The sequence below is a fragment of the Oncorhynchus mykiss genome, chromosome 6 (assembly GCF_013265735.2).
Source record: "Oncorhynchus mykiss isolate Arlee chromosome 6, USDA_OmykA_1.1, whole genome shotgun sequence".
NCBI lineage: Eukaryota > Metazoa > Chordata > Actinopteri > Salmoniformes > Salmonidae > Oncorhynchus > Oncorhynchus mykiss.
The window spans coordinates 90,256,201-90,268,796 of NC_048570.1; the positions used below are offsets into that span (position 1 = coordinate 90,256,201).

At 46.0% G+C, this 12,596-nt stretch overlaps 1 protein-coding gene across 1 annotated transcript; it reads right to left on the minus strand.

Annotated features, from left to right (window-relative positions):
- Positions 1-1,043: 1,043 nt before the first annotated feature.
- LOC110506981 (very-long-chain 3-oxoacyl-CoA reductase-B) lies at positions 1,044-11,743 on the minus strand. Its single transcript, XM_036981448.1, has 10 exons — positions 11,369-11,743; positions 5,858-5,904; positions 5,342-5,417; positions 5,000-5,107; positions 4,724-4,788; positions 4,533-4,577; positions 4,282-4,316; positions 3,412-3,559; positions 2,653-2,802; positions 1,044-2,304 (listed from the first exon to the last, which is right to left on the minus strand). Exons 1-10 carry the CDS (start codon positions 11,544-11,546, stop codon positions 2,197-2,199), a joined length of 960 nt encoding a protein of 319 aa, XP_036837343.1. The 5' UTR covers positions 11,547-11,743; the 3' UTR covers positions 1,044-2,196.
- Positions 11,744-12,596: the final 853 nt, after the last annotated feature.

A 12,596-nucleotide genomic window follows, 5' to 3' on the forward strand; every position in this document is an offset into this window, starting at 1 on the left:
CGAGCATGACAGACCAGGAACATGCCAGATAGATGGTTGAACAGTGTTTTGTTGAGGCGAGCATGACAGACCAGGAACATGCCAGATAGACGGTTGAACAGTGTTTTATTGAGGCGAGCATGACAGACCAGGAACATGCCAGATAGATGGTTGAACAGTGTTTTGTTGAGGCGAGCATGACAGACCAGGAACATGCCAGATAGACGGTTGAACAGTGTTTTGTTGAGGCGAGCATGACAGACCAGAAACATGCCAGATAGATGGTTGAACAGTGTTTTGATGTGAGCATGACAGACCAGGAACATGCCAGATAGATGGTTGAACAGTGTTTTATTGAGGCGAGCATGACAGACCAGGAACATGCCAGATAGACGGTTGAACAGTGTTTTGATGTGAGCATGACAGACCAGAAACATGCCAGATAGATGGTTGAACAGTGTTTTATTGAGGCGAGCATGACAGACCAGGAACATGCCAGATAGACGGTTGAACAGTGTTTTGTTGAGGCGAGCATGACAGACCAGGAACATGCCAGATAGACGGTTGAACAGTGTTTTGTTGAGGCGAGCATGACAGACCAGAAACATGCCAGATAGATGGTTGAACAGTGTTTTGATGTGAGCATGACAGACCAGGAACATGCCAGATAGATGGTTGAACAGTGTTTTATTGAGGCGAGCATGACAGACCAGGAACATGCCAGATAGACGGTTGAACAGTGTTTTGATGTGAGCATGACAGACCAGGAACATGCCAGATAGATGGTTGAACAGTGTTTTATTGAGGCGAGCATGAGACCAGGAACATGCCAGATAGACGGTTGAACAGTGTTTTATTGAGGCGAGCATGACAGACCAGAAACATGCCAGATAGACGGTTGAACAGTGTTTTATTGAGGCGAGCATGACAGACCAGGAACATGCCAGATAGACGGTTGAACAGTGTTTTATTGAGGCGAGCATGACAGACCAGGAACATGCCAGATAGACGGTTGAACAGTGTTTTATTGATGTGAGCATGACAGACCAGAAACATGCCAGATAGATGGTTGAACAGTGTTTTATTGAGGCGAGCATGACAGACTGGGAATATACACGAGCTCTCGACCAAACCTTACAAGGTCTTTAACATTGTGGGAATTTGTTACTTAAATGCATCTAAAACAATCAAATGCAAAGCTTTCATTAACACAACCAAATAACAGAAGACAATATTAATGTGTCACCTTGGTGAGCTCAGAGAGTAAGATAACAGTGGCATTATGCTGTACAACATAATGCTTAAGAGTTCAAAAAACAGACAGCGTGTGAAACATGTTAAGAAACATCTGTTAACGGACCACTGACTGCGTGATAGAAAGTAACCAGAACAAAACAGTTGGACAAGACATTTGGTTCAACAGTAAAATGGCCTGAACTGTTTAACAGCTTGTATCTACTTCTTGTTGTTGTTGTTGTTGAGACACTGCCTTGATGACCAGAGAATGGCTTGTAAGTTGTTGGTCTTCAATACAGAAGGGACACCAGTCAGTCAGTTCAAACAAGACCGGGTTAACTCAACCCATTCCCTAGTGTTTTAACTACCTACCATACTGACATGCTAGCAGACACAACCTTCTTCAAAACGGGACATCAATCCATCCAGTATGCAAACAGGAACAGTTCTGTTAACTAGGTCTCCTTAGTCTCCCTTTTGTAGGTTCATTAATACATGATTTGTACACAACAACCTTTTCATTGTAAACCAATCCAGGGAGAACAGCTATTTTCCTGCCCTTTGCCAAATGAGCGTTTCAGATTGACTCAAAGCCATTTCTTTCAATATTTGTTTTATTCTGAGTTCAACACGACTCCAACAATAAAACATTTCGAAGGAATAAAAGTTGCAACTAGTATTGTTTTTTGAAGTGGTAGCTCACAAGCGCAGCTCCTAATACCTGTCCACAAGAACATTTTTTCAACAGTTTAATTGAACTTAGTGCATTATGTTTAAGTGCCTGGTCAATGTTTCAACTCCAGGAAGTTCCTCCATAGAGCCGATTAGCCAAGCCAGAGAACTCTGTAGACTAAATTCAACACACTAGCAGTCTGCCAGCCCTGACCCTGGTCTGTGAGGGTTATGGAAGAACGGAGCAGGTGGATTCGTGTTGGTCCCCTTTCTCTCCCCACCTGCCCCTCCTTTCCCCTGATCGTACCTCTAGCCCTGTTTCTGTTTCTTCAGGTAGCGTGAGCGCATCCCCAGGTGTAGCCCCATGATGTAGCTGTTCAGGAGCCTGGCAGGGCACAGCACGGTGGTCAGCCAGCCCTGAGGAAACAAAACATCACTAATCTGGTCTGGGAATCCATGCCTGTTAATATCATAATTAGTTGGGCATTTACAGTCTAAATTCTGCATTCATTACTATTAACTTGCATCAAGATACTTGCCACTTGAATAGTTCTGCATTTGCAAAAGCATGAGAGCTTCAAGCAATGATCATTTGTGGCTAACTGTCAGGGACGAATCGTCGTAAACTGATGAAGTAGAATCTGGTGTAACCTGACAAGTAGCTACTTGTTCAACCTTGTGATTAAAAACAGTCATCCTGAACCCTAAAAATGTCCATGGAAATGGACAGTGAAGTATTCTATCGTATGGTTAGCCCGTCCCTACCATGACTGCGTGAGGCAGGTAGCCGTTGGTCTGGCTCTGCAGCCCCACCGTGTTGAGCTCCGCGGCCACATAGCGGTCAGGGTTGGGCTTGTCCAGAGTGGCCCGCCGGATCTTACTCAGCTTGGTGGCCACAAAGAATGGCAGGACACTCTGGGGAGGAGAAACGACTGTTACTCAAATTTACATGGATGTTCCCTCACTGGTTTGAAAACAAACTCCTCCGACAGATAAATATGACCAAGCCTGTCCCCTGGGAGAGACAGTATGGCTGACGTGTTAGGGATAACATTGTGGGGGTTTCTGGGGGGTGAAACAAATGTATATAAACCCTGGATTGCTGATGCTATGTATTGGCCACCGATAGGCTTTGAAGCCACCTGTCGGCCATATTGGCTCTCCCCAGTAGAGCAGTCCTCCATAGGAATGGATGGAATTATACAGCATTTCAAAATGACATGCATTTAAGTGTTTTCTGTTGTTGTCATGGGGACAGGAAGTCATCAATACAACAAGGAAAATGTTTATATAAACAAAGAAATTCTCAATTTAAAAACATGCATTATGCCGTCTCTAATAGAATAAACATTGCCAAAACAAATGTAGACATTAATACATGCATTTCTATAGCTTCCAACACATATTTTACAATGTTGGGGGAGAGCCAAGATGGCGGCACGGTGGCTTCAACACAGCGCCCCCTATTAGCCATCTAGTGGATATACAAATGATTGGTTAAAACAGGTCAGTCTTCAGTCTCACCTGGATGAGGATCCCTTTGCTCTTGTACTCAGCCTCTAGCCCTCGGGAGAAGAAGTCCACAAAAGCCTTCGAGGCAGAGTAGACCGTGAGGAGGGGACAAGGGTACATCCCACTGGCAGAAGAGATGTTGAGGATGGCCCCCTTTTTCCTGAAACGGGTGACACGCAACCTAATGTTTAGTGGTCAGAGACAACGTCCCTCCCTGAGAACCTTCCCCGAGAACCCCAGATCCCTCCACCACCTCTGTCCCTCCCCCGAGAACCCCAGATCCCTCCACCACCTCCACCGAGAACCCCAGATCCCTCCACCCCTCCCTGAGAACCCCAGATACAGTCACCCCCTCCCTGAGAACCCCAGATCCCGTCACCCCCTCCCTGAGAACCCCAGATCCCGTCACCCCCTCCCTGAGAACCCCAGATCCCGTCACCCCCTCCCTGAGAACCCCAGATCCCGTCACCCCCTCCCTGAGAACCCCAGATCCCGTCACCCCCTCCCTGAGAACCCCAGATCCCGTCACCCCCTCCACCCCTCCCTGAGAACCCCAGATCCCGTCACCCCCTCCACCCCTCCCTGAGAACCCCAGATCCCTCCACCCCCTCCACCCCTCCCTGAGAACCCCAGATCCCTCCACCACCGCCATCCCTCCCGGAGAACCCCAGATCCCGTCACCCCCTCTGTCCCTCCCGGAGAACCACAGATACCGCCACCCCCTGTCCCTCCCGGAGAACCCCATATCCCGCCACCACCTCCGTCCCTCCCGGAGAACCCCATATCCCGCCACCACCTCCGTCCCTCCCTGAGAACCCCAGATCCCGCCACCACCTCCGTCCCTCCCTGAGAACCCCAGATCCCTCCACCCCCTCCACTTACCTCTCTACCATCCCAGGTAGCACCATACGGGTCATCTGTATAAAGAGAGAGGGATTGTGGGTTTTAGAGCAGAAAGCATGCTGTTGCTTTGGGCTGGGAACCAATCCTCTGCCTCATATGGCAGACTGTGTTTGTGTGCGTGTGTGTGCGCTCATTGTAGTGCGTGACAGATAAGGCAAATAAATAGACTTGATTAATCAACCTGTTCATTAGTGTATTACTGGGCTTCCAGTCCCATAATGATTACTGACCTGGCAAACAGACGTGATGTTGATGTTCACCATTGTGTCGATGAACTGCAAGGGCAGAATAAAAAAAACAACGATTTAGTTCTGGGTTCATCTCTGAGGCGTAATGTTTTCATAGAACAGAATGTGTGAGATAAGTCATCTTGGTACACAATAGATGGGACGGGAACAATCACAAGGCCATTCAGACTCACACTGTCCAGGTTGGGAACGTTGAGGAAGAATTCCGGATAGGAGTAGGACATTCCCACATTATTTACTAGGGATAAAAGCCATATAGAACACAGTCAGGTCTTTCAAATACAACATCATTTAAGGGAATGGAGGAAGTGATCAACACATGCCTCTCTGCACTTGATTTTCAACTTCTAACCAAAGGGGGGGCAGCAGCGTTTTAAAAGAGGGCCACACCATCTGAATGATTCATAAAAAAACAACAGTCACGGTCGTGGACTGCCTCGCTCACTTACCCAGAACGCCAACCTCTAGCCCGGTAAGTCCAGCTTCAATCTTGGGATATATGTCCGTCGCACTGAAGTCTGCAGCGATTGACTTGGTCTCAACTCCATATTTGCTCTCTAGGAGGTAAGACGCAGTTACTGTAACATTAAAAAGGTACTGAAACAACAGTGAGCTTTAGTGAGTGCGATTGTAGTGGACTCATCTGTAAAGATGTGGGGGCTCAGATGTCAATTCACCATAGTGAACAGCAGAGGGCCCCGTCACACAAGACAACTGGAGACTGACTCGTTCTCCTCTAGTCCAGGGTTTCCCCACGCCTAATGAACATGCCCCCTGGTGTAACTACTCACCGATGGACTTGGCCACATCATCCAGTTTCTCCTGGGTGCGGCTGATTAGCACAATGGAAAATCCCCTCCGAGCCAGCTGTGGAGACCGACAGAAACCAACACTCAACATGGACACTAAGACCATCTTTAAGACTGGTCGTTAAAGAGGGTCTAACATTCAACAATACTACACACACACACTGCACCCAGATCCATGACCTAAATCAACAATAGCCATCATCAACAATGAAAAGGACAGCCCTAACTGTTATCAAGCAGGGCATTGATCATGACTGTCAACTGATGGGAACTCCCTTGAAAAAAAATGACTATTTTTTAAATAAATTCTGCCCTGGCTATGCAGCATAAATCCCTCAGCGCTTGCTCGCAAAAGGCAAACCTTTGTGTGTGTGTGTGTGTGTCACCGTCACTACTCTGACCTCCTGGTTAAACCCCTCTCTCTCTCTGATGAGTCACTCACTTTGGTTTTCCCGTGAAGGGGCCTGAAATGTCTGAAACCCCGGGAATCAGTCTTACCTCCTCCGCATAGGCTTTCCCGATTCCATCCGTGGCTCCTGTCACAACTGAGGGGGAAGACGAACAAGGAGAAGGGGTGTATTAATCAAGGGTAAACAAAACACACCGACACTGCTCACAACTGACCCAGAAATAATAAACTACATTAAGGGAAGAGAACACTGATCCCATTCTAGTCAATAGGTCAAACATGCCTGTGAGTCAAGCAGTACTGAGTCAACTCATCAGACCTGGATTAAATACATTTATACACATACCTAAACGCTGATGTATCGGAAAATGACATGCCAGATGAAAACGATCACATTAACAATGCATTCTGTGTCCTTGCACTGCTACCTGTGGTTCTGTCATTTAAGTGAGCGAGAAGGAAGAGAGAATATTGGTGGTAAAGACCAGACGACGATGGGGATGCAGGTACTGAGACGGAGGGGAAGGGGACAGCAGGACATGGGGAGAGGACAGGCTCCGTGGCATTCCTCTGCCACCCTGGGTCAGGCAGCCTGGCACTGCAGAGACAGCAGAGGCTATATTTAGCCTTTACTGGCTGTCAGTGAGCTCTGTTTTCCACCCATCCCTCCCTCCTCCATCCCTCCCGCCCTCCTTCCCCAGACCCAACTCTCCACCCATCCCTCCCTCCCTCCCCAGACCCAACTCTCCCTCCTTCACCAGACCCAACTCTCCCTCCTTCACCAGACCCAACTCTCCCTCCTTCACCAGACCCAACTCTCCCTCCTTCACCAGACCCAACTCTCCCTCCTTCACCAGACCCAACTCTCCCTCCTTCACCAGACCCAACTCTCTCTCCTTCACCAGACCCAACTCTCTCTCCTTCACCAGACCCAACTCTCCACTGCTGTTGCCTTAAAGCAGAGGAAGACGGGAAGCAGCCAGGCTTTCACTGGGGAGGGACCAGAATGGAGGGAGGGGGATCAGAAAGGAGGGTAGAGAGCTAAAAATAGAACAGAGCAATTGAACAGAGAGAGGGGGGGGGGGGGGGGGGGGGGGTCCGTATGGGCGACAGGGGAAGCGTCCGCTGGTTATTTTAAGCTGTTTTAAGAATGAAACTCAATGTTTCGAGCACAAGGCATGTTCCTTCCATTTACTCAAAATTAAAAAGTGTCCATTTGAAGAGATGCCATCATAAATATATGCTAGGTCAGGGAAGATGGTAGAAGAATCTACTCATAGGACCTAACCTAGATGGGCTTGAACGGCATCCTTCAACATCCTCATACGCCTTCAAAATGATCACGAAATGAAAATGGTTGTAAAAATGTTAGTGCTTCTCGGCCAGACAGCGGTGCTTCTGCTGCTGAATATTCTGAGCTAAAAAAAGAAGTGCAGGTTTAAAATAGCAGAAGGCTGCAGCCTCGTCTAGCACAGTTGCTGCACAGAATACCAACGAGCTGCTGCTCCCAGCGGTTTCTCACACCTCAGCATTCCTTGACCCAAAATATCAGATTGCTGTGTTTTTTCCCACATCATGTCCCAGTTATGGTATAAAGCTCATGACTCAGTCCACATTTGCAAATATGCAGCTGATGAAGTGGGCAATATTGAATTAATATCCCAACTTTCAGCAATTATATCTAAATAATGACTTACAAATGTAAATTGGCAAAGATCACGCTTCCAAAGCATATTTGTTTTTAGTCGATTGTAATACAGGCTAGGATTTGTTTTAAACTTTTGTTTAATTTTTGTTCTAAAAGATCCCCCTTCCTGTCCAACTTGAAGCAGACAGAAGAACACCAGTGTGGAACGTAACAATGACCTGAGAACGACCTCCTTCAACCAATGACAGAGAGTGGTCCACTTAATGCTACCAGGGTCCAACAATCTGTTAATCACGCCAGAAATAACTCATGAGCCAATGCCTTTCAATAAAGGACTTGACAATATAACTGTACGAGAAGCTAAATAACCACGGTGTAGAGACAGAGCAGGTGTCGTGACAGAAAGAGACAGGGAGGAGGAGGGATGGAAGCTCAGAACAGGATGAGGAAGGGGTAAGAGGCGTGAATGCACAGAAAGATAGTGAATATAGGCCTTTGTGAATGGGAGGAGGGGCTAGAGATATGGACCCTGTGTTACGTGATGCTGCTCCACAACACACTGCCAGCAGTAAAGTGTAATTGAAACAGAATACTCTGTATTCTGAATACGCCACATTTATGAATGGCTCTAGTCTTCTTACATAATCAGGCCATTCTCTCAATCACCTCTGCTTCAGTGAGCGAGTGGGGAAGCTGTACAATAGCTATTCACACAGCTTCTAAATAAGCTACATACAACACATGTCAAAATTGGTTGAAATGTCCCCACATTTATAATTTCCCTTTGCTGCAAACTTCAGCAAACCTGTACTTAAAAATCAGCAGAGCAGGACAAGACCGATATTCAGCAGGCCTTGGCAGCTAGCCTGAAATCCAGACCCGGTTGGTGTTAACATACCATTCCTGGTACTCCGTGTCACATGCCAAACAGACGTTTTGACATGTGCTTTAATTTACAGGGCTTATTTTTCATTTCAAAATGGGATTTCAATGACATAAAAAACTTCCTGGAACCAGTCCACTTCTGGGTGCGATCGGCACAGCTGTGTTTTACAGTCACATGGTCAAAGCCCTAACCTGGTGTTTACACTTCAAACATGGACTCAAATACACTGCTCAAAAAAATAAAAGGGAACACTAAAATAACATCCTAGATCTGAATGAAATATTCTTATTAAATACTTTTTTCTTTACATAGTTGAATGTGCTGACAACAAAATCAAAACAAAAATTATCAATGGAAATCAAATTTATCAACCCATGGAGGGTCTGGATTTGGAGTCACACTCAAAATTAACACACTACAGGCTGATCCAACTTTGATGTAATGTCCTTAAAACAAGTCAAAATGAGGCTCAGTAGTGTGTGTGGCCTCCACGTGCCTGTATGACCTCCCTACAACGCCTGGGCATGCTCCTGATGAGGTGGCGGATGGTCTCCTGAGGGATCTCCTCCCAGACCTGGACTAAAGCATCCGCCAACTCCTGGACAGTCTGTGGTGCAACGTGGCGTTGGTGGATGGCGCGAGACATGTCCCAGATATGGTCAATTGGATTCAGGTTTGGAGAACGGGAGGGCCAGTCCATAGCATCAATGCCTTCCTCTTGCAGGAACTGCTGACACACTCCAGCCACATGGGGTCTAGCATTGTCTTGCATTAGGAGGAACCCAGGGCCAACCGCACCAGCATATGGTCTCACAAGGGTCTGAGGATCTCATCTCGGTACCTAATGGCAGTCAGGCTACCTCTGGCAAGCACATGGAGGGCTGTGCGGCCCCCCAAAGAAATGCCCCCCCACACCATGACTGACCCACTGCCAAACCGGTCATGCTGGAGGATGTTGCAGGCAGCAGAACGTTCTCCACGGCGTCTCCAGACTCTCACATGTGCTCAGTGTGAACCTGCTTTCATCTGTGAAGAGCACAGGGCTCCAGCGGCGAATTTGGCAATCTTGGTGTTCTCTGGCAAATGCCAAACGTCCTGCACGGTGTTGGGCTGTAAGCATAACCCCCACCTGTGGACATCGGGCCCTCATACCACCCTCATGGAGTCTGTTTCTGACTGTTTGAGCAGACACATGCACATTTGTGGCCTGCTGGAGGTTATTTTGCAGGGCTCTGGCAGTGTTCCTCCTGCTCCTCCTTGCACAAAGGCGGAGGTAGTGGTCCTGCTGCTGGGTTGTTGCCCTCTTACGGCCTCCTCCACGTCTCCTGATGTACTGGCCTGTCTCCTGGTAGCGCCTCCATGCTCTGGACACTATGCTGACAGACACAGCAAACCTTCTTGCCACAGCTCGCATTGATGTGCCATCCTGGATGAGCTGCACTACTTGTGTGGGTTGTAGACTCCGTCTCATGCTACCACTAGAGTGAAAGCACCACCAGCATTCAAAAGTGACCAAAACATCAACCAGGAAGCATAGCAACTGAGAAGTGGTCTGTGGTCACCACCTGCAGAACCACTCCTTTATTGGGGGTGTCTTGCTAATTGCCTATAATTTCCACCTGTTGTCTACTCCATTTGCACAACAGCATGTGAAATTTATTGTCAATCAGTGTTGCTTCCTAAGTGGACAGATTGATTTCACAGAAGTGTGATTGACTTGGAGTTACATTGTGTTGTTTAAGTGTTCCCTTTATTTTTTTGAGCAGTGAATAATAATAATAATAATAATAATAATAATAATAATAATTTCACTGGGTGCTTATACTTCTCCTATTTCACACATGTACAAGTCTGTATTAACACACATGTGAACTGGAAATGTTTTTTTTTTTGCAAATCCCACTCAGAGTAGGGTCACAACCAGGGTCTACCATAATCAACGGTAACCCTAGAGCAATTAGGGTTAGGTGCCTTGCTCAAGGGCACATTGACAGATTTTTCACCTTGTCGGCTCAGGGATTCAAACTAGGGACCTTTCGGTTACTGGCTCTAAGCACTACTAGGTTACCTGCCACCCCTTATGTAGTCATCCTGATGTGGTAACCCTGTTGATGTAACCCTGATAACATAACCCTGAATGGCCTTGCACGAGCAATAAGGTTGGGTAAACATTAATGTAGCCTATCACTCACTTCTGTGAGGAAAGGCAGACTCGTGTCATGCCAACGCAATACTGATGTGTTGTCGACAAAGCAGAGGCCACAGTGTGTTCCAAAGGACAATAGGGCTGGCCAGCCTTTCCCCTATATGCATTAAGCAGTGAACACCACATTTACAGTAAAACTTAAAGATTTTTCAGGAAGGTGAAACTTTTCAGTGTAAACTTTTTTTTTTAAACAGATAAAGAATGTAGTAAATATATATATATATATATAAGATCTTTGAGAACTAGCCATCACCAAAATAAAAACTAGACAATCAGGGAGATTGGAATTGTGTTCCCATTGATTTAGTTATGTTTGAGTCACTGAAAACATAAGACATAAACAATAGCAAATTGTGTAGAATTGAAGGAAATCCCCTTTAAAAACAGCACAGTTGTCTCTAACACCAAGAGGACCTCTAAAACTGTGGTCCCCTCGCTAACTTTGCCACCCCTGCAGAGGAATCCTAGGGGAAACACTACATGTATTCTACTAGCGACAATATCCTACTGATTGCTAGGAGAAAATTGTCTGATTCACACTATAAACTGAACCATATTATACTGGGTCGAGGGTGATTGATTTATCTCACTACTAGCTCTCAAACACCAGGCAGCATCCTGACCTCACTAGACAGTCCTGAGTCATTAGCCTTGATGGCTCATGTGAACTACAATTCATACACTGTGTTTTAACGTTTAGACGCGTCAATCATCGCTTGAGATACGGCTTTCGAAACATATGGCAATTCTCTTTCATCAGCGACTAAATAAACCTTCAAAGAAAAACAGCAGGCAATAAAGCAAATGGTGAGGTCATGCAAACCTTGTCTTTATATAAATATTGCTTGCTAACTACTCACCTGCCCATTTTCCGAGTTTAGCAGGTGATACCACCCGTCCATTCCCCAACACCCAAACTCTGAGCCCTGACAGCAAACGACATACGGAGCACACTGAGAAATAGGCCGCAGTCAACGCGCCTATCCAGAAGAGCGGAGTCTCCACCGCCCGTAGTAAAGTCTCTCCAGTTGACGACATGATATTTGCACACGGCTTTCACAACTAATTTGTGAGATCAAATGTATGGATTTACAAATGGCTGTCTACAATACGTGCATCTATCGCAAAAGCCTCTTGTACATGATGCAGCCAGTAACTTTAAGCTCGTGCTTTTATATTTGGCTTTACTTCCGCGTCTGACACTTCCGCATTCACTGGTTTGCAGCACCGATTTGTTGACGTTGGAATCTGTCAAAACATGCTCCTTTTCGATTCGTTTATATTTGCGTCAATTCGTAGAGCAGCAACGACATGTGTATCGACAGCCAGTCTCATTATTATTATTTTTTTAATCTTCATGGACGAGGAAGGCGGGACCAACACTTTCATAATATCTGACTGGATGAATATTTATGACACCAGATATTCACATTTCTGATTGGTTTGTGCTGTAATATTATTTCACTAGATCTGGCTAACCCTGTATATAGCTTTCATTGTTGTCTGTGTTCAATGTTCAGGGTTTTTTTGTATTAATAAAACAAATAATATACAGAACCAGTCAAAAGTTTGGACACACCTACTTATTCAAGGTTTTTTTTTTTTTTACAGTTGTTATACATTGTAGAATAATAGTGAAGACATCAAAACTATGAAATAACACATATGGATTCATATAGTAACCAAAAAAGTGTTGATTTTAGATTCTTTAATGTAGCCACCCTTTGCCTTGATGACATCTTTGCACACTCTTGGCATTCTCTTAACCAGCTTTACCTGGAATGCTTTTCCAACAGTCTTGAAGGAGTTCCCACATATGCTGAGCACTTGTTGGCTGCTTTTCCTTCACTCTGCGGTCCAACTCATCCCAAACCATCTCAATTGGGTTGAGGTCGGGTGATTGTGGAGGCCAGGTCATCTGATGCAGCACTCCATCACTCTCCTTCGTGGTCAAATAGCCCTTACACAGCATGGAGGTATGTTGGGTCATTGTCCAGTTAAAAAACGAATGATAGTCCCACTAAGCGCAAACCAGATGGGATGGTGTATCGCTGCAGAGTGCTGTGGTAGCCATGCTGGTTAAGTGTG